We start from the raw sequence: 20,450 nt of genomic DNA, 5'->3' as shown, positions 1-20,450 counted from the left end.
AGCAGGCAGAGCAGGTTAATATTAACACCAGCCCCTCAGCTCTGTGACGTGCCCATCAGCTCAGCACAGCTCCAAGATGACAATCAGATGAGACACAGTGAGAGCTGGAAACAAAAAAAATTGTTGGCTGCTTGAGGTTTAAAACACGTTTCCTCTTATTTGCTACTGAATAAATCAATCGTTCCAGAGGAGCAGTTTATCTAAAGATACTGAAAATATCTTCTAATGTATCCTAATACGCACATATTGACTTATTCATCTATTTTCTGTTTTTCATTATTGTTTTTTAACTTTGATTTGACTCGGCAAAACTGGTTTGATTCCCAGTGACACTGGTTCCCAAACTCTGTGGGACTCCGGTACAGTCCGAGGAGCCCCCAGAAGATCTGGGAAGTATTTTAAATTTTAATAAGCAGTTTTCCTCTCGTTCGTGTAAGTGCCTTGGCTAGGTACAGCATTTAAGATCTGGATTGTCCTCTGGAATCAGTCCAGGGAAGAGCAGGCAGATACTTTCTGGAGCTCAAAGGAGACAGGCAACAAGAGCTGGACCTTTTTAGTTTTGAACAGAGGAGACAAAAAGACTAAAAGGGAAACTTGTACCCGAAGTACCCGAAGGCCCTGACAAAGCGAGCCCAGTGGATCTCTTCTGATCCAACAGTGAAACACGAACCAGCAGACACAAGTGAAAACTGTGGACAGTACATTAAAGGCGAGTGTTTATCATGGTACAAAATACACAGTTACTGTTAAAGAGGAGCAGACCTAACTGTACGCCACTATCATTACTACAATTTCCCTACTGGACCAGTTTCACTGCGGAGTAGGATTCACACTATAGCCAAAATCTGGTAAAAAGCAGACATTTACAGTAGGTATCCTAATATGCACATATTGACTTATTCCTTTTACTGTGCAATTAATCCTTTACTGTTTTCATATACTTGCAGGCATCTTACTGTCATGGACTTACGAAATTAAGAAACATTACAATAGGCCGGAGATGGAGTCACTTCCTCTGGACTATATTTGACTCCAACTTACAAACGTCCATAGCAACTTACATTTGCATGCATACAGCTGATTACTGGACCAATTTAGGTGAAGTACTGTACTTCACTGAAGGGTATAATAGCAATGTCTCACCTGGAGTTCAAACCCACAACCAGCCAGTGACAAGTGAAATGTCCTGACCCCTGCACCACACTATTCTAGCTGAACTGTGGACAGTCTAACACTAACCCTAATCCTAGCATCACTCCAAACACAACAACAACAACATCACTTTATTAGCCCTATACAATTTCTTGAATTAGGAATTTGTCTTTTCGCAGACCCCAGCTTGCTCTCCATGAGACACACAGACAGGGAGATAGCCTGGGGTCAGAGCGCAGGGTCTGCCATTGTACAGCGCCCCTGGAGCAGTTGGGGTGAAGGGCCTTGCTCAGGGGCCCAATGGAGTAGGATTCCTCTGCCGGCTGCGGGATTTGAACCGGCAACCTTCCAGCCACAGGCACAGATCCTGAGCCACAGAACCACCACTCCGCTCCAAACACAACTTGACCTTCATTGTAATATTTAAAGTACCTCTGATAGCACAGGGCTCAGGGATGAAGAAGTAAATCTCAATCTAGACTAGAAATGTCATGCAATGTCACTCCTGCTAAGGGAGAAACTGGATCACTTGTCTAGCCAGCAGCCATATCACCCTGCAACTCATAATTGGCAACCAACTGAAGCTCAGCAGGTGTGAGCCTGGTCAGTACCTGGATGGGAGACCTCCTGGGAAAAACTAAGGTTGCTGCTGGAAGAGGTGCTAGTGGGGCCAGCAGGGGGCGCTCACCCTGCGGTCCATGTGGGTCCTTATGCCCCAGTATAGTGATGGGGACACTATACTGTAAACAGGTGCTGTCCTTCAGATGAGATATAAAACCGAGGTCCTGACTCTCCGTGGTCATTAAAAATCACAGGGAGTAGGGGTGTAACCCTGGCGTCCTGGCCACATTTCCCATTGGCCCTTATCAATCATGGCCTCCTAATAACCCCCCTCTATGAATTGGCTTCATTACTCTGCTCTCCTCCCCACTGATAGCTGATGTGTGGTGAGCGTTCTGGTGTTCTACATTGGTGCTGGTGGAGGGGATCCCCATTACCTGTAAAGCACTTCGAGTGGAGTGTCCAGAAAAGCGCTACAGTGTATATAAGTGTAAGCAATTATTATTATTGTGCGCCTTCCACATCCCCTGAGAACTCCCTGTGGAGAAACATAGAATCCACCACAAGGTGTCGCCACCGAGCACAGTATAACTCACCAGTCACTTTCCAAGTAACCTTCCCAGCTGAACCCCTTCCACCTAAATTAGTTGCCTCAAGTACCCCCTTGAGATTTTAACTAATTCAAACCTTTCAAAACATGTAGATAGATGCTACAGCAACCGTCTTAACATAAGTTGAGCTCCCATGAGTCTGATCCAAGGTTATCATCGCCTTTGGCTTTCATCCATTTGACTCCTTGCTCCTAATTTCCAGGATTCTCTTCCCTGATGTTCCCAGTCTTCTTTGCTCACCTCCAGATTAAAGACCCATCTTTTCCCTTTTCCTCTGGCCTTCTCCTACAGTACATTATACTCCGGGCTGATGGACCTGAGCTGAGACGTGAGTTCTGGACCTGTCCTGTTCTTATACTTTACACATGTCCATGTACTGAAAATGCTCCCAGGTAACAAAAGTCACATGTTCTCAAAATCATGCTGACTCAGATGTTCAGTTTAGTTTATTTGTCATATGCACAAATGCAATGACATGCTTAAACGTGTTAAAGCATTTCACAGCACTTAATAATAATTTCTTACACTTATGTAGCACTTTTCTCTACACTCCACTCAAAGTGCTTTACAGGTAATGGGGCTCCCCTCCACCGCCACCAGTGTGCAGCCCCACCTGGATGATGTGACAGCAGCCAGAGTGCGCCAGAACGCTCACCACACACCAGCTCTCAGTGGGTCTCAGAGAGCTCTCAGCTATCAGTAGAATAGAGTTATAATAGATGGAGGATGGATTATTAGAAGGCCATGATTAGTAAAGACCAATAGGAAATGTGGCCAGGATACCAGCTTAACACCCTTTCTCCTTTCAAAAAATACCCTGGGATTTTTAATGACAGAGTCAGGACATTAGTTTTTATGTCTCATACAAAACAGGGCACCTTTTCACAGTATAGTGTCCCTGTCACTCTACTGGAGCATTAGGACCCACATGGACCACAGGGTGAGCGCCCCCTGATGGCCCCACTAACACCACTTCCAGTAGCAGCCTTAGTTTTTCCCTTGAGGTCTCCCATCCAGGTACTGGCCAGGCTCACACCTACTGAGCTTCAGTGGGCTGCTAGGTGTGAGTTGCAGGGTGATATACAGTAGCTGCTATCTTATTAAAGCTGACACGTATTAAAAGTTGTGTTCTATGGAAGGCAAAATATGTAAGAGAGTTAGATTAATTGATTTTGGTTCTGTTACAGCATATGATGCTTTTGGTGCGTTGTGTAGAATTATTGTCAAACTGTGTGGCCGAGTTGAGGATTTTATTTACTAGATGAACGGGGCTTGTAGAATCAATCTCTGCAGTTCTAACAGGTTAACATACCTGTGTCCAGCTGCTTAAAGCTCATTCAGTTAAAAGTTTAAAGATACCAAAGAACTGCGGCAGCTTCAGGACTTGAAGTCACTCTCAATAATGTTACAGGCACTTTTTAAATTCACCGGTCATTACGAAGACATCAGCCCTGCAACACAGCCCGACGGCCAGCAGGTGGCGCGCCGCGCTACCATTTTTTTTCCATCGGGGAATGAACGTATCCTCCCCAGGAGTGTAATGTGCACTGACGTCAGCCGGAGTCAAAGAAGGAAGGAGAGTCCGCTGTCTGAGCTGTCATTAACTAGTTGTAGCGCCGGCGAGGGGGGACGCCGCTTGGTCAGACGTCTTGAGTTGCAACGACAGCGCCCGCAGTTCACAGACACGAAACTCCTGCAGCAGCACAAGATAACCCACACGGGACGGGACCAAGCCAAGCCGAACGGAGGGCTCTGTCGCTTTCTGACATGGCTGATATGATACATATCAACGAGCCACCTTCGGCGGACGTAGCGAACCGTTTCGCCCGCAAAGGTGCTTTGAGGCAGAAGAACGTCCACGAAGTGAAGAACCACAAGTTCACGGCCAGGTTTTTCAAACAGCCGACCTTCTGCAGCCACTGCACCGACTTCATCTGGTAAGCGAGCCCTCTTTAAATCCGGGGCCCCCCTCGGCAGTTTCGAAAGTGTCCGCCGACGGGGAGTTTTCTGCTGGAATAACTCTTTTCCTCCCTGCACGGCGTCTCCCACTCCTGCCTCTCCGCGGCCAGTCTGGTGCAAACTGGGAGGAAGCGCAGCCGCCGGGGAGAGGCGGTTTCTCCCGTTTCGCTGCAGAAACTTAAGATGCCAAGTTGGGTTTTTTTTTTCTGCTGAGCCGCGGAGTTTTGCGGGCTGGGCTGGGCTGGGCTTGGCTGGGCTGGGCTGTGACCGCAGGTAGTTTAGTTACTTGGTGTCCCGGGCCGGCGTCGTGCGGGTCTTTTGCGCTCACGGGGTTCTGCGCCCTTTTAAAGTTTAGGATTCATCTGGGGGGGCTTTTGTCTTCTCCAGATTGAAAAACGCCCCCGGTTTCCTTGTATTTGCGAGGATGCGATACGAAAGATGGCAAGATGCAGAAGGTTTTTTTTTTTTTGATGCTCCAAACAATCGATATGTATTCAGCAAAATTCTGAAAAAGTGAAGAGCGCAGGGACTCGACTCACCCGCGGTCTGCGTCTCGGCGGATTTTCTCGTGAAAGCGCTTCCAGGATGATGCTGGATCTACAGGTCTGAAGTTCCCGCACAACCTTCTCGCAATCCCGAAGCAAGTTAAACAAACAGTGCCTTCGGCAGTCGGCAGCTCCATTTAGCAACTGTGAACCGCGATGTCCCCGCGGGGGTTACACGTCGTTCGGAAACCCAGCTATGCTGTAATTTTTAATTGCATTAAAACACAAATGAGTTTTGCCACACAGCAGGCATGCTTCTGAATGCACACCGCCTAACACGTCTGTAGGCCGGGGGTTTACAATTAAGATTCGCAACAAGTGTTTCGCAGGCTAATTTCCACGTAGACCGAGATTCATTAAAAACGCCGACAACCTGAGCGCTGGAACCAACGGCATCTGTTGCGTTTTTAATGGCTCTCGTTACAGATGTGTGTGACAGTCTGCAGCGCGCTGGTGGGCTTCATTTCCCTTGAACGCGGGGCGCGCACCTGCGTGTTCGTGGATTATCAGTACCGGCGTGCAGTTTCGCTCAGCCACTGTATTGGAGAAAACCGCTGTTAAAAAACAAACCCGCGCGGCCCTGGTGATAACTGCACTTGCACGGTCTTCTTGAACCGAGCTTTGTTCAAAGGCTGCCGCAGCGGTAGAGAATTCCTGGTCCCCTGCGTTTTCAACCCGTTTCCATTGTTGTGGAAACGGGGCTGCCTGGTGGTGTGACACCGCACGCATCCGTACGCCAGTGCACAGAAAGGGTCTGCAGTCGCCGGCGACGTGCGGGCAAACCTGACTGGTACCCACAGACGGCTGACCGCCATTAAGTGATTAATCCCCTGTGGAAATGGGGAAATAATTTCCCCCAGAGGTGCCATCTATCAGGTCGGTCACAGACGGCCTGAGTGAATGATGTGGGCTGCTATCTAGAGCTAGCTGCCCTGAATGCTGTGCAGGAGGGTGTATGCAAAACTTTTTTTTATAACGTCTCTAATTTCCATCTATGAGACTAGACTGTGCGGATCTGTATTTCACTGCGCTGCATGTCAGCTCAGCACATTTTGTGTCCTAGTGCTGTGGCCAAGAGGTGTGCTCTAATTACAGCAGCACGTTTTTGGTGGTGGTGGTGGTGGTGGGGGTTGTGCTCCATGAGTTATAAAGCAAGATGTGGAAATGTGTGGCAGGTAGCAGCTGAGAATTTGCACCAATGTGGTTAACATTTGGTGTGCAATCTTGTTGTGATTTGTGAAAGCCTGGGCTGGGAGAAACGGAGGAGTCTGCAACAAGGGAAGAAGACAGGGTCCTGCTTCACGGAGTCCTTTATAGGTTTGGGAGGGCTGGCTACGGCCGTGAAGCCTTGCCTCTCGAGCTGCTCGGAGTCTGTCTCCACCTCACAGCCTGACCTCCCCAGGTCTCGGAAGCTCAGCCGGGCCTGCTCAGTACTGGGGTGGGAGGCCTCCAAGGGAAACCAGGTTGCTGCTGTAAGTGATACTGGTGGACCTGTAGGTGGCGCTCTGACCTCTGAACCTGAATTTCCCAAATATTGTCCCCAGTCTGAGTCATTAAACTGAGTTGCTGACTCTATTGAGTTCATTGACTCCTCAGTCGTGAAGGACTCCTGGACAGTACTGGCGTAGTTGCTGCGCTGTGCTCTTGGCCTGTGCTGTCTGGTGTTGCTAAAGATCCCTCTTCATTCAGCTGCTGAAGCAGCTCTCACTGCTCCACCTGATCTGCTGGTCTGCTGGGGCTGATGGGCTGTGTTACCCCTGGGGTGTTGTGGGGGGGTTTGGGGGGCTGCTCTTCAGTGACGGGGGATGTGGGTCCTCTCCTGTGTTTATACTTCTCTGGGCTGAAAAGCGCTATGTACAGTAAAAGCAAGGCGGAGTTAATCATGAGTTATCGCCCAGGGAGGAGGTAGAGGGCATGCTCTGTCTATCTCGATCACGCCGCCTCACGTACGCCAGCAGGCAGGTGTTGCACAAGGCTGGTGCTCAAAGTGCACGCCTTCGGAGAGTGGGACAAGCTGCCCAGCCACATCACTGAAGCGAATTCCCCGGCTTCTTCCCAGAAACAACGGGGTGAGGTTCTGGGATCAGTTGGCTATAGATTGGCCATCTGACATGTTCTGAAATCAAAGTTACCAGAGCTCTCGCACATGAGGTCAGAGGCGCTGGTCAGTGTTGGTCTTCCTCATACAAAAACATTAAAAACAGATTTAGGTTTAAGATCAGAGATTAAGCCAAGACAATTAGATAAAATATAGTCCTGTGAAGAAGCTTCTTTAATTTTCAGGCTGAAAAGACAAGAGAGACACCATTTCAGCTGTGGATCCTTCTTCAGGTGTGACACTTGAAGAAGGCTCTGCAGCCGAAATGTTTTCTCTTTTCTTCTCGGCTGGAATAAACCTTTGCTTGCTCCTTTGCAGCCTACGCAAGCTGATGCAGCCACCTACATGAACTACTTTAATTTTTTAATTTTCTTCTGTAATGAAAGTCCTGTGTAATGAATGCTCATTCTCTCCAAACAGCTGTTTTTTTGTCTGTTGTTGATCCCTGCCAATTACTGCATGCAAAGTAAGAATAATTTCAAGTTTAGTTTCAATTAGTTTCATTAGTTTCAATTTCAGAAACTAATGGTGCTGTAGTGTGCTTAGTACTACTGTTCAGAATGCAGTGGCTTGTTAGAGCACCTTCTGCAACTTTCCTGTTCTTACTGTGAGGAGCTCCAGTGGTTCAGTTAAGTGTTTTTACACTAGGTGTGCAGTACAGTGTTCTCACAGGTTTTTTGCTCTAGAGTAGAAATAGCTCCTAATTAAGATAACAATCATTTCATCGCAGTAATACAATATGAATTTGCCAGCCGAGCTACTGATAATATAGATGGAAACAAAAAAAAAGTAAAATTAAAAACATGTCTTTCCTCTTGAGTGGTGTTTTGAGGTTTTCAATGAGCTCTGAGAGAAAGATGGAGAAGAATGCATCCTACTGGCCACAGATGGTGGACAGATGGGCTGCGAGATACAGCAGATACACAGACATTTCAGCAGACACTGCTTTTGCTCCTGAAGTAACGAAGAGAAGAAGCAAATACAAACGGATAAGCAGCTGAATTAGCACTCTGTGAAGGTCTCTGATAAAAGCAGTTTTGTTTTCTTTGTGCATCACACAAACGTGCAAACCTCCCCCAGCGCTAGCCATGACATGCCAAGTCCTCTTCTGTGTGGCTAAGAGCCGCATACTTGTGGGGCGCCAGTCTCCTTCATTACTCTTTATTAACGTTCATGCGAAAACCTTTAGCTTGTCAAACCGCTTGTATATATAATTCTGGCGTATTCTGATTCTTCTCTCTTTTTCCTTTCACAGGGGATTTGGAAAGCAAGGATTCCAGTGCCAGGGTAAGTTCTTGATGAAAAGAGTTATTCTGTCTTGACGCCTGCTCTGGTTTGTTGGGCAGCCTAAAGGAATGCCACTGTTTTAGCCAGAGAACACTTCCCATCATCTGCAAGCACTTGTTAGCGCAGAGGAGGACGTGGACATCCATTCTCTAAACGGAGATACTGTCTGTCCTCGTCATTCGCTTCACCGGACAGCGTATCTTCTGTGCTGCTCTGCTCGGGTATCCTCTGGCTCTCTCAGTCTGGCGGGTGCCTTACGCGTTCACACGAGGTGAAGATTGTGGCACAGAGAGATGAGCTGAGCAGGATCGAGACTGAAGAGCCGTGAGTTGTTGGGGGTCACGATGGGCGGGAGCCATTCTCTGTTATTTTCAGAACCGACGGTGAAGTAGCATCTTCCTGTTCTCCTTCAAGGCCAGGAGAGGCAGAGTGGTGTCTGTAGCTCGCAGCTCCCGGTGTCAGGGGGCAGGGAGGAGCAGTCATTCCTTCACGTGGAGAGGCCCAGCGCTGGCTCCCCGGCCCGCGGAGAGGTTTGCAGGTGGAGGGGCGGTGTGCTGGAGCCGCCGCGCGGAGCTGCAGCGCTGCCTGCGAATCCCCGCGAGCCGCGCCCGGGCAGGAAGTGGTTGCTTGGCGTGACCCGCACGGCTCGCGCCCTCACTCGCTTCCTTTCGTGCCCTTTCTCTCCGCGGCCGCTGAGCTGTTGAGGGCGGTCTGAAAGCACGCGGGTCGCTGTACAGAAAGAAGGCAGGGTCCCGGGCTTCATCCCCCGCGTGAAAGACCCCCTGCTGGCGGAGCGCCGGGCGGCAGGGAAAGGGCGGCCTCGTCGCCAGCGGGCCGGGCACACGTGAACCACTTCTTAGTTCCTCGGCTTTGTCCGAACCCCAAGGGGCTGCAAGACCTCTAAAAATAGCAAGGATCTCGTGTATTATAATACGAGAAGAAAAATCCGAGCCTTTTAATCCCCGCACTGGAGCTGAGAATGTTGTTTTCTGCTCCATGCATGTTTACCTACACACACTTTGTTGCTTTGCACAGTTGGCGACCCCAGCACCAAGTCCCTTTCTCCAGGGCTGTGTTTGCTCATATGCCCCACAAAATGCAGAAATATTCTGGTGCTCCGTTACCTATAAACTCAAAGTCTATCATTCTGTCCGTCAAACGATAATTTTTCTGATGAGAAAAATGTGTCCAAGGCAAAGTGATGTTAAGAGAAGCCTTCATCACAGTTGTCTGCTTTTGTTTGCCACTGAGCGATGATTTGGGTTGACTTGTTTTGTGTTGTGAGATCCAGTCTGGACAGGTCAGATCAGGTCAGGAGAAGGGCACAGAATATATCAAGCGAGTCTCTGAATATTGTGGTGAGCACACTTTACGCAGTTGCCAAAGAAATGGAAGGTGTTTTGTACCACGAGAGACTGCCTCGACCTCACTCCAGTCTGCAGCCTGGCAAAGAGGAAACTCAAAAGACCAACAGCAGCTTTGAAAGAGCTACAGAGTTCAATGGCCAAGATGGGAGAAAATACCCAAGAGACAACAGGATCCCAGTCACTCCACAAACTGGCCTTCATGGCATTGGGGCAGCCCTGTCTCAGACCCTACATGGTACTACGAAGGCGTTTCTTTGCCCTGTTGCTCTAGTGGGAAGTCCTGTCTGTACGAAAGGATTGTACTCCACACACCAGTCCTCCTGTCCTGATTTTGTTTCTCTCGCTTTGCAGCCTAAATGTTTCTAGATGCCACTCCTGACGTGGCTGAAATCAATAGACTAGGTCTCGGGTCCTTCATTTCCAGAGTTTCAATTTAAAACAAACAAACAAAAAATCCTGCCACACCTGTCCTCTAAAAATAGACTGCCTGGTCTTCTTTCTTTGAGGAAAAATAACTTTTGTTTTGGTACAGTGTATTGTCATTTGGCACCCAGCCAGTTACAGGAGGCGACATCACTCTTCAGAGTCCTGGAGTCGGGGCAGCGCTGGGTTATTCCACAGCGGAGCCCCAGTCCTGGAGTCGGGACAGCGCTGGGTTACCTGGAATTTGAATAGTCTGGGTTATCTGGATCTGGATAGCTATAATTTTAGCTAGATATTCCACGGTAAGAGACCCCAGTCCTTTGGCATCACAGAGTCCACCACTGTCTCCCCTGTGTGGCTGGGAAGCTGGAGCTGTCTGTCAGCAGCTGTGATCGAATCCCTGCAGGGGAGGAGCTGCACTCTTCACACATCACACCTATTAATCCTGCCAGAAATAGCATGAGCACCGTCACTGTCATGATCATTTTCAACGCTCGCTTTGTCTCGCGTCATTAACCCCCATGTGGTAATAAGCTAATGTAAAGCCTGGGAGACTGGAGATCCATCTGTCCATGAGCAGAGCTTTGCTCGTGCCCTGCGAGGGCTGAGGAAGAACAGGACCACACGCTGGGCGCTGGGCTGAGAGGTTCATTGGAGAACGCACATCACACATGCTGCACTCACGCGTGACGATTTAGAGACGTGCACCGTGCCGGCGTGATTTTGAGAGCTGGGAAGAATCCAGAGCACCAGGAGAAACCTCACATGGCCACAGAACATGCAAACTCCACACAGCAGCCACCCCAGCACAGAATCAACCCCAGGACCACGAGCAATGTGGCAGTGGTGACCACCTCGCCACCTCGCCTCCATGCCGCCCGAGAGCAGAGGTATCGGCGTGCAGTTCTTTTCAGAATTATCGGGCTGGTGTTTGCTTATCGGATGAGGCAGAAAAACTCTGGGGAAAAATGATGCGTGTAATCTAATTAACACAGCGCAAGAGAGCCGTCGCCAGTTTCACGCTCCCAGGTTCCACCAGCCATGCTTGCTGCTAAGCCTGTTTCTGTATTTACAGAGAGCTTGTCAGTTGGTCGTCTGGCTGCAACGTCTGTGCAAATCTGCTCCGCGGAGAGAGCTGTCCTCTTTGGTTCCACTGCTCGGCTGTTCCCAGGCACCCTGCAGTCTTCTACAGCAGATATGATAATTTTAACCTCAGCTAACATAGAGGAAATGTCTTATATGAGCTCGGAGGAGGTCGTTTTGTGGCAGGGATTATTTCTGAATTTCGGGACTAGGAAGGCCGGGCTTCATTTTTCCTTCCTACTTCCTGCTCTCAGTTTGTACTGTTGTTATGGACCACTTCATTCTCTTCTGTGTGGAACAAATCGGCTGCAATAAGTAGATTGGCCAATAAACACCCAGAGGAATTCAGCACAGCTGGGGATTCCTTGCACTGTCCAGAGGGCCTGGACAGCCGTGATTTCGGAAGTCCAAGACCTCGCAATGTCTTTCTGTTTCCATTCTAGCTTTGTCCCGCAGTCCTGCGGGGTTAATTCCCCTCTGGAATTCACAGTTTTGCACACAATGGGAGTGCTGCTTGTTTTTTTACAGAAAAGACATGTCTCTGTTTATCTTTGTCCTCTTGAAGGTTACGGTGGTAAAATAAACAATGTGGGTTTTTTTTGCAAAAAAGAAGTGGAAAAATGCAAAAACATGCCCTGTGATCAGGGTGCGAAAGCTCTCGAGGTTCGGGTGCGGCCCAGGCCCTGCAATGTGGCGCAGGTTACTGGCCCTGGGGCTGCTGGGAGTTACTGCCCGCCAGCATGCTGAGCAGTTTGTGGGAAAGGGGATGGAGATATGTTGTTTCAGTGTATCTGTGTTTGTGTGCTGGACTCTCATGGCTGAGATTAAGTACGGTATGTGGCGTGGAACTGGAATGTAGTTGTTTTTTTTTACCCTTCGTTTGACTTTCCACCAGCGGGCGTTGTTTTTTGAAGACTGGCATTGTGGGACTCCATGTCCAAAGAGGAGGGAATCCTTGGCTTCGTGGGCTGTTCCGCGTTCCGTGTTCCGTGTTCCGCCGTCCACTTTCCTTTATCAAAGGGATGAAAGGTTTCATGTTGTATAGTAGAAAACGTAGCTAAGTCTGGGAAGGCTGGACAAAAAAAGTTGCATCCTCAAATAGGATAAGCGGTTCTCTAGAGAAGACAGATATATGTGGCTTTTCGTTCTTGCTTCCTGTTCCCAGGAGCTCCGTGACTTGAGTCTGTGAGCAGAGATGGAGACTGTTCTTAGACTCCCCAGGCTCCTCACCGGTGTGAGTGTGTTGGAGAATAGGTGCCTCTCCAGAACTTTGATTTGATTATTTGGGGAATAACTGCTTTGACTTTTGTGAAGCCCTGGCTCTGTTAGATTGGTCAACAACAATCTCCGTGGCGTCTGAATAGCAGTGTGCAGATAGTTACCTTGCACACATGTGTAAGTACAGTCCCTTGAGTCTCCACTGCCTGAGCCCTGAAATGTCCCAGCTATTCAGCATACTTCAAATGCTTTAAGGGAAAGATTGTTTTGGGTTCAGTAAGTGGGGACATATTTAGGGTTAATAAAGCTTGTCAAATTAGACAGTTCCCTTCCTTTTAACAACAAGAGCCCTTTAAATATAGGCATGTTCTCGCTATAGATGGCAGTTTGAGTACCAGCAGGGTAATAATTACAGTACCTTGGCATTTTTGCTGGTATTTAGTTCCAGTTTGTCTATAAGAGAAACCCTACCTCGTTATTTAGTTGTCGTTTAAAAGTGCACCACTGATTTTCTTTGTCTTGACGGATTAATTGTGTTGCTTCTCTGTGAACCTCATTAAATGACTGGTTAGCTAAAAAACAGGAGCACTTTCACATCTTTCAACAAGTGAATGAAGGCTTGCGCAACCAGTTTACCAGAAAAAAATATTCTGGTAATGATTGATTTTGCTGCTCATTAATATGCAGTGGGTTTTATGGGAGGATAAAGTGTTTCAGCAGTTGCAGTGCTTCATATTAATGTAACAGACTGATAATGTGCTTGATCTCACTGTTGATTGTGCATGTTCTCTCTTACTCCATTCTCTTCTCTTAGTAGCTCTTTGCTCCCATTTTCTCTGTTTTAAAACGCGGTGTAGCAGACCTCTTGATCCAAGGACAGTGACCTCCACAGACAGTTCCGGGAGTTTCCCTGCGTAGACTCCAATGAGCTCTGAGTCTCCGCAGACAGCCCTGCTCTTGTGCACGGAAAAGCTCTGCCTCTGTTTGCTGAGGATCTGTTTTCCCTGCGGCAGAACTTCAAATGTATTGTAATGAGATTTCTGGTAATCGTGATGTAGTTTGATTTTGAACTCCCTGTTCAATGCAATGGCTTGAAAGCAGCTTCCTCACCCAGAGAAATGCCTAACAGACTGCAGACTCAGTTCTGTGTGCCTGGAGATGAGAGGTTCCTTTCATGGAGTCGTGCTGTTCTGATGACCTCATTCTCATTATGAATTTTTATTGAATTTTCCAGTCTGTGGAGTGAGGTGTGTTTGTGAGCAGGGGGAGGGGGCCGTCTTGTTTTTTCCTCTAATGAAGCGAGGAGGGCTGCTGATGCAGCTTAGTAAAGAGGCTCATTAGTGTCAGATTTTATGGCAGCCGGCTATTAAACCTGAGGATTAGAAAACTGTCCTCTCTGCTGCTCCAAACTACACACACACGGACAGTAGGGGAGTTATAGCAGAGTGCAGTGTGGTGTTTACAGTACCGCAGTGTACAGCCCAGTGTGGTGTAGTCCAGTACTGTGTGGTGGAGACAGTACCGCAGTGTACAGCCCAGTGTCTTCAATACTGTTTTGTTTTGTGAAAACCAGCTGAGCTGCCTTTTGTTCTTTTAAGGTGTAGTCACGTCTTGAGGGCGAGCAGACGGATACCTCCCCCCACAAAATACAAATACATAAGGTGTATGCATAGGGAAACAAGGAAGAGACTTAAGACTTTGCTGAGTATGTGACAAGCAGGATACTGTACTGAATACAGCTTCCAAGGGGGTGTAGTGTAACAGTATTAACCCTTCATTCTGTACCGACGGTGATCACACCCACTTACAATAAACATGTCCAATCTATTCACCACCAGCAAGCTTAGGTAGTAACTTTCCCTGAAACTGAAGCTTGTTGTAACAGTTCAAGGCTCTGCTGAGATCAGGAACCCGTATGCGTTTAGGAATGAGGAAACTTGATCCTAGTTACTGCTGAGTAAATGTCAAGGTAAAAGGTTACACTGTTGTTCGGATGACGTTAATGTTTGGGATTGTTTGATATTGGTGAATGTGAGCATGTGCATTTTTTTCCCCCAGAGTTTATCTTCCAGAAACCAACAACAGAGCTTTGCAGAGTTTAGGGTCTCAGGCTGTCGAATTCTCCTCAACAGACGTGTTGTTTAAGAAGAAAGCGGCGACTTCTTCAGGAATGAAGGCAGGCAAACTCAAACTTTTTGATTTGTTTCGGCTGGAGCAGTACGTCCCGCTGCTTTGGGGGGTGCAATGGAGATGGGGTTCTCCTTGGAAAGATATAGGGCTGGCAGGGGCGAGGGCTTGGTTGGGCTGGAGATTTAGCTGTGGCAGGAGCCTTTTCATCACGTTACAGTAGGATTTGTGTCCCTGTCCCAAGGTTAGGAGCAGCTTGAAATGCTTTTTTTCCCACCATTTGCTGCTCTCTTGTACTCTGTGGCCACAATCATTTACCCGATATCGTGCCAGATTTACTCATGAGAAAAAAAAGTTTTTTAGTAAATTAGTTTTTTTTTAGTCCAAATTAGGATAGTCTCTATTTTTAAAATAACAATTTGTATTTATTTTGTATTGCAGTTGGATACGCCGTATATAAGTATGTTGTGACAGGGGCATATTTGCCCCTGTTTAGGTTGAATTAATATTTGCTAAAAGGACTTGCTTACCTGATGGGAGGTGAGCCACACCAAAGAAACTGTTACCATTCTTGGTGATCCCTAGTGAATCCCCTGGTCTTGCTTGAGGGTGGCCAGTTTATTACTCTCCTTGTACTTGTTGTCTGGACTAAGGTCTTTTGATTTCTTTTTTGTGTCAAGAGGTTACAGTACATATTCCATGGGTTCTCTTGTCTTAGAGGATTGTGACTCGTGGTGGCAGGTGTGGCATCTGCCCCACCACACCACACCCCCCAGTAGAGACCGCAATGATGTGCCTTTTCTGTTGGATAATCTATTTTTAACTTGTTTTCCTTTTTTATGCCTGTAAGTCACACATCGTAATTTTTAAAATCTGAAGACAGATTTAAATCTGTATGGTGCCTGTGTTTGTCCTGGAGGCCTTACTTAGAATTACTTAAAACTGGCCTTCTCGCCTTCTCCGTGACTGGTGGAACTGGAATGGTGTGATACCTGACCACTCATGCTTCCAGCACACTGATCGCTGGGCCTTCGGGAATCTTTAGTGGCGAGCATCATTACTATGCAGGACAGATGCTTAGCCAGTGTATTCCTTCACTCTTCATTCTCTGTAAAGACTGTGGTTTAGTTACACCTGGTTTTTCAGAGCTGCCACAGTAAGCACTCAGTGCATTCTGCTTTTCCCAAGAATCGTATTTGTTTTCTGTTGGGATTTCTTGTGGTGAGCGAAAGGCATGTGTCTCCTTTGATTGTACTGTGTGTGGGTGTGCGTTGCTTTTAACAAGACCATCAACTGGTACATAAGAGCTGATCTATGAGGCGAGGCTAGGTAGTGCAGTGAATGATTAAAGAGCTTGTTAGGTTAGTTTTCCTGTTTGGATACCAGCTGAGTCGCTGTGTGTCACACTTCGTGAGCAACTCAGACCTCAAGCCTGTTGTAAGAGACTCCTAAGTGGTAGCTGTTAATCTGTAAACAATGACAGTTGCTTTGTATAGAAGAATCTACTGAATGTAAGGCATTGCTGTTGGATTCCTTGTTGGAAATATGGCCTCTGCCCTGTGTGTGAGCCCAGCCTATATTTGCTCTCTTTCTTCGCCGACACACTATGTTCAGCGCGCCGTTGGTGCCCAGCTCTCGTGTTCTTCTCGTGTGCCGGGCTGCGGGACCTTGAGCCCGTCCTGCCAGGGACAGTACTCAGGCGTGCTGACAGGTGGGAGAGGGTGGCCAGGACAGGACAGGGCAGGCGTGTGCCCCAGGGACTGTGCCTCCAGAAATCATGCATGTCGGCATGAGGAGGATTCATTTAGGGCAGAACGAAATCGTCATTAAATACAGAAGTTTTTGTTTTCAGGGGTGGGGTTCGGGGGTCGGGGATCGGGGGCAGGCCGGAGATTTGACCTCTTTTCTGTGTAACGACTTGCAGGGGATTGGTTTGCTTCTGGGTATTGCGGCCAGGCAGGTTACGGGATGACAGAGGCGCCTTGCAGGAGGTGGCTCCGCGTGCAGCCTCTCTTCCTGGAGCCTGCTGCGCATGGAGCATGGGTCTGTGGGCATTCCCTTTAGAACACCAGGGTAAAAACGCAATAAGGTATGAACAATGCATGCAGGGTAAAAGCATGGTACCGAGTTGAGGTTCTGCAGTAAAGCCCCATGAAAATGCTGAAGTGGAGTAAATGTGCAGTAAAACTGTGGGTGTCAAATTGCAGAAGTACAAGCTGCAATCCTGGAAGGGGCTACAGTAGGTCAGGGGTCTGCAACTCCGGGTCCAGGAGTGCGGCCGTGTCTTCGTGGTTTTCTCTCCGGCTCGGCTCCGGCTGACTTCACTGCTTAATCGGGTGCTGTTCAGCCTGGAGGACTGGAGGAGGCTTGCGGACCCCAGGAGGCAGATGGCTCGGGCCTGAGCGAGTGGCGTCCTCGGGACAGAGCCCAGGGACGGCCTGTCGTCTCTACAGCGGCATGAGCCGCTAAAATCTGCTGCGTCGGAAGGACAGGGATCGTCAGGAGGTTGAGTAGATGCAGAAGGACATAAGGGTGCGAAGTGCCACTTTCGTGAGTAAAGCAGGTTGTAACAGTGCCCTCCTGATGAGCTCCCCCCCCGTCCCAAGAGAATGGGGCTGCCACAGGACTTTCAGCTGCTGAACGTCTACCCTTCATCGGCAAGCTCAAGACCTTGCCCAGCTTCTCTTGATGTGAGGCAGGGTTTAGCAGCTCTCCAGCACAGGAAGCCACCTGCAGTGCTGGTAGTGCTCCATCAAGTGTGAATTGTCTGCTGATTTGCAATTCTTGCGGAAGAGCTCAGCGTTTGGCAGCCAGTAGTGGTTCTCCAGCTGAGCAACAGGTGACCTGCTGTGGCACCGAGGCAGGGGAAGGTGCCGGTGTGGCAGGCTGGTCCCCGAGGACCAGCTCAGGTCTGTGCAGCCCGGACACCTAGATCTCCTGTCTGGAGGGTGGAGGCTTTGGACAGCAGTGCTGAGATGGACCTGTGGCTCTGCTAACTGTCAGGGGGGCTAAGACCAGGACTGAGTCCTGAAAACAGGTCTCTTTGGGGGTGAAAGCACAACACTGCTGACAAACAAAAGGAATTGCCCTCTTGCCCTCGATGTCTTTGTCATCGGTGACATGTATGTAGCTTGAATCTTAAATTTAATCAAAGGCAGTGGGGGCCCTATATGACAATAAATGCTGATATTTCAATAATCATAAATGTCTTAAATGACGTCATTCCCCTGAAATATGTTCAATTTTGAGACTGTGATACAGTTAGCATTTGAATTTACCAAGCAAACCATAAACAGTTGGGTACCTATAAATGGGTTATTAAATGTTAATGCGTTTGCAGGCCTGTGTACTAGACGGTGTGAAAACGCTGTCAATTGCTCCTAAAGGTACGGGGGGGGAGTCCAGTGCATGCTGGGCCATGTTGGTCATCTTGGGTTTTTTCCCAGGATTCCCGCCTTCCCACATGTACAGTACCAGTGAGGTTATTCTACCCCAGTGCTCTATTTGTGATGTCACCCCTGCAGCAAGGGAAACCCGAGAAGATTAGAAGTATAATTTATAGAAGACTTTCAGTAGCTCCTTTAATAACTGTGCTGTACCAGCAGATCCCCGGGCGAGTGGCTTATTTTTAAACCTTTCCCCTTCCCAGCTGGATCTCCGTTCGGGTGATGCTGCAAACCTACCAAGGTTCAAGGCATTCCCTGGTTATTTCTGAACCTTAACGGATGTGCGGCCCGGGTGCGGGGGAAAGAGCGCATCCCCGGCGCCCGATGTCCGCTGCGGGGCCTCCGTGCCCGCCGTGAGCGAGGGACCCGCCACGAGGCCAGCGCGGGTTCGACAGCCGCGAGGGCCGCTAGACGGGACGTTTAAAAATACACCGGCGGGGCTTGCCAGCACGAAACTCCATCTGCCGCTGTCCTCCCGGAGAGATGGGCACCGGGCCGGGCTAGCGCCCCCTCTCGGGACCCCCTGCCCGTGCAGCTCAGTGTGGGGAGCACGCGAGAGAGGAAGAGGACCGGAGGAGAGGGATATGTAGTTCCAACAGCAGAGTAATATTATTGTTGGATTAATAGATCTATGATGATCATTTTATTATTGGGGGGGAAAAATAGCTCTAATGCTATAATTAGAATAACTTTTTTAAAAAACTTTTCCCTCTGAGGCAGAGCTTTTCCTCACCCCAGCTTCATTCATTCATTCCACCAGCCAGCTGCAGGAGGCTGTTTAGACTGTCTCTTCTGTACAAGGTCGTCCTAAAATCCTAAAATAGCAGCTGATTTCGTTAAAGGCAGGCAACGCCGTCTTCCAGCTCCGGGACATGTGCGTCTGTTCCTCCACAGCTGAGAAAAGTGTGTTTGTTCTCCTGACTCCGCGGGGCAGTCAGGCAGCAATCCAGAAAGAAGAAATTGCTCCTGGGTCTGGAGAGTGTCTGCTGTCCCGAACTGAAAAACTAGATTTTCCTTCTCAAGTAGCATCTCGGATATTGGAGTGCTGAAGGCTTTAAAGTAAACACCATTCGTTCTGTTTGGTGTTGGAAAGTCATAAAAGACGAGGAGGACTGCACAAGCTCCCCTTTGTACGGCACTTACTCTTTCTCTCTTTGTCAGAGGCTGCAAATTGCTCTATTAATTCATCAAGGTGGAGCGTCTGCTCTGCTTCCTGGAGTACTCGGAGCCATTGAAGTGGGTAGCTGGCGGAAAGAGTGATGAACTTTCCACAAGCCAGGCAGGAGTTGGTGGAAGTAAGCGGGACGTGGAAACAGTCTGCTGTCAGGTGCCGCTGCCGTGTTGGCGGGGCTGTGTTCGGCACTGCTGGCACCTCGCACCCGTGCTGCCAGTGGATGCAGTTGTCGCCCCTCGTGTTTAATCGTTACTCTGTGGCATTCTGCACGTACTGCCGACCCCGGCGCTCCAGAACCAGACTCCTCGTCCCCACCAGAACCAGGTTTTCCCCAGACATCGTCCGCCAAGCCACAAGGACACTGATGTTGGAGGCCCGTCCGTCTGGCTGCTGCTGTTCTTCTTGTGAACCGTAGTGTAGGAGCGGTCTCTCGCTAGGTTTTGGAGCACACTGTGCAGAATCCGTCATAAAAGACACTGTTCTTTTCTGCCTATTTAATGGGAAAAACACAGATCGTAGCACAAACAATGTTAATGTTTAATTTGGCAGCAGACAAAGGGACAGCAGTTTTGGGATAAACACTCTGAAGTTCATGGGATACACGTGATTGGGGGAAATTACCGCTTTTGGTGTGGAGCAGATCATTTTCATTTTTTCCGATGTCTTTTATGTTTCTCGCTGGAGGCTACAGTAAAGCTGATCTCGAGGCAGCTGTATTTGTATTGGAGAGAGACGGAGGCAACGAGAGACCGGGAATGGGAATGTGAAGCTTCTAGCGTATGGGTGTAAAACCTGACAAAGTGACAGCAGTGTTCTGCTGTTGTTGTGGTTTGCTGATCAGAGTGCTGTGCTTGTGGGAGGCATTTCTAACTGATGGGAAGAAATCTAGGGAGTTGTGGCAGACCACCATCTGAACAAAGAGGAATATAGCCATTTCTGTCCTGCCTGTGTCAGGGTCTCGTGAGCCTGCCCGTACAGCAAGGACCATATGATGTTCCATCAGTACCACATCAGTTTTGGCTTTTTACTTTTGTGATGCACAGTCCATCTCTGACTCGGAGCTTTCGATCCGAAGGCTAGGATCGGTTTTTAGAAGGTTGTTGTCCTTAATTAGATATATTACATTAATAGCTAAACTTGATGAAACATCAGGTACACTCACAGTACAAATACATGAAGAAATGGGAGATGGACCTGCTCACAGAGAAAGTGAGACGTTCATGATGCACCACTGCATCCTAAGGGATATGCGCCTCTTTATTCGTTCAGCAGCCTCCTCTCAGTGAATGGTTAATGAACTCTTTGAAGAGAACGACCGCGGAGATGCAGAGTAATCTTGATTTTGTATTTAATTTAACATCTTAAAAAAAACTGATGCCAGCGAACCTTTTTTTCTAAT

The 20,450-nt window shown here is 48.5% G+C and overlaps 1 protein-coding gene across 2 annotated transcripts in view; it reads left to right on the top strand.

Moving 5' to 3' along the window:
- The first annotated feature begins 3,885 nt into the window (after nucleotides 1-3,885).
- The window catches only part of prkcab (protein kinase C, alpha, b), a 188,537-nt gene continuing 171,972 nt past the window's right edge, over nucleotides 3,886-20,450 (top strand). For both annotated transcript variants that reach the window (XM_069194637.1, XM_069194636.1), the window contains exons 1-2: nucleotides 3,886-4,261; nucleotides 8,182-8,213. In XM_069194637.1, the coding sequence (XP_069050738.1) occupies nucleotides 4,092-4,261; nucleotides 8,182-8,213 (202 nt within the window). In that variant the 5' untranslated portion in view covers nucleotides 3,886-4,091. The remainder of the gene's footprint in view (nucleotides 4,262-8,181; nucleotides 8,214-20,450) is intronic.

This window comes from Lepisosteus oculatus, chromosome 9, assembly GCF_040954835.1.
Source record: "Lepisosteus oculatus isolate fLepOcu1 chromosome 9, fLepOcu1.hap2, whole genome shotgun sequence".
NCBI classification, from domain to species: Eukaryota; Metazoa; Chordata; class Actinopteri; order Semionotiformes; family Lepisosteidae; genus Lepisosteus; species Lepisosteus oculatus.
This window is presented reverse-complemented; position numbering and strand designations above follow the sequence as displayed.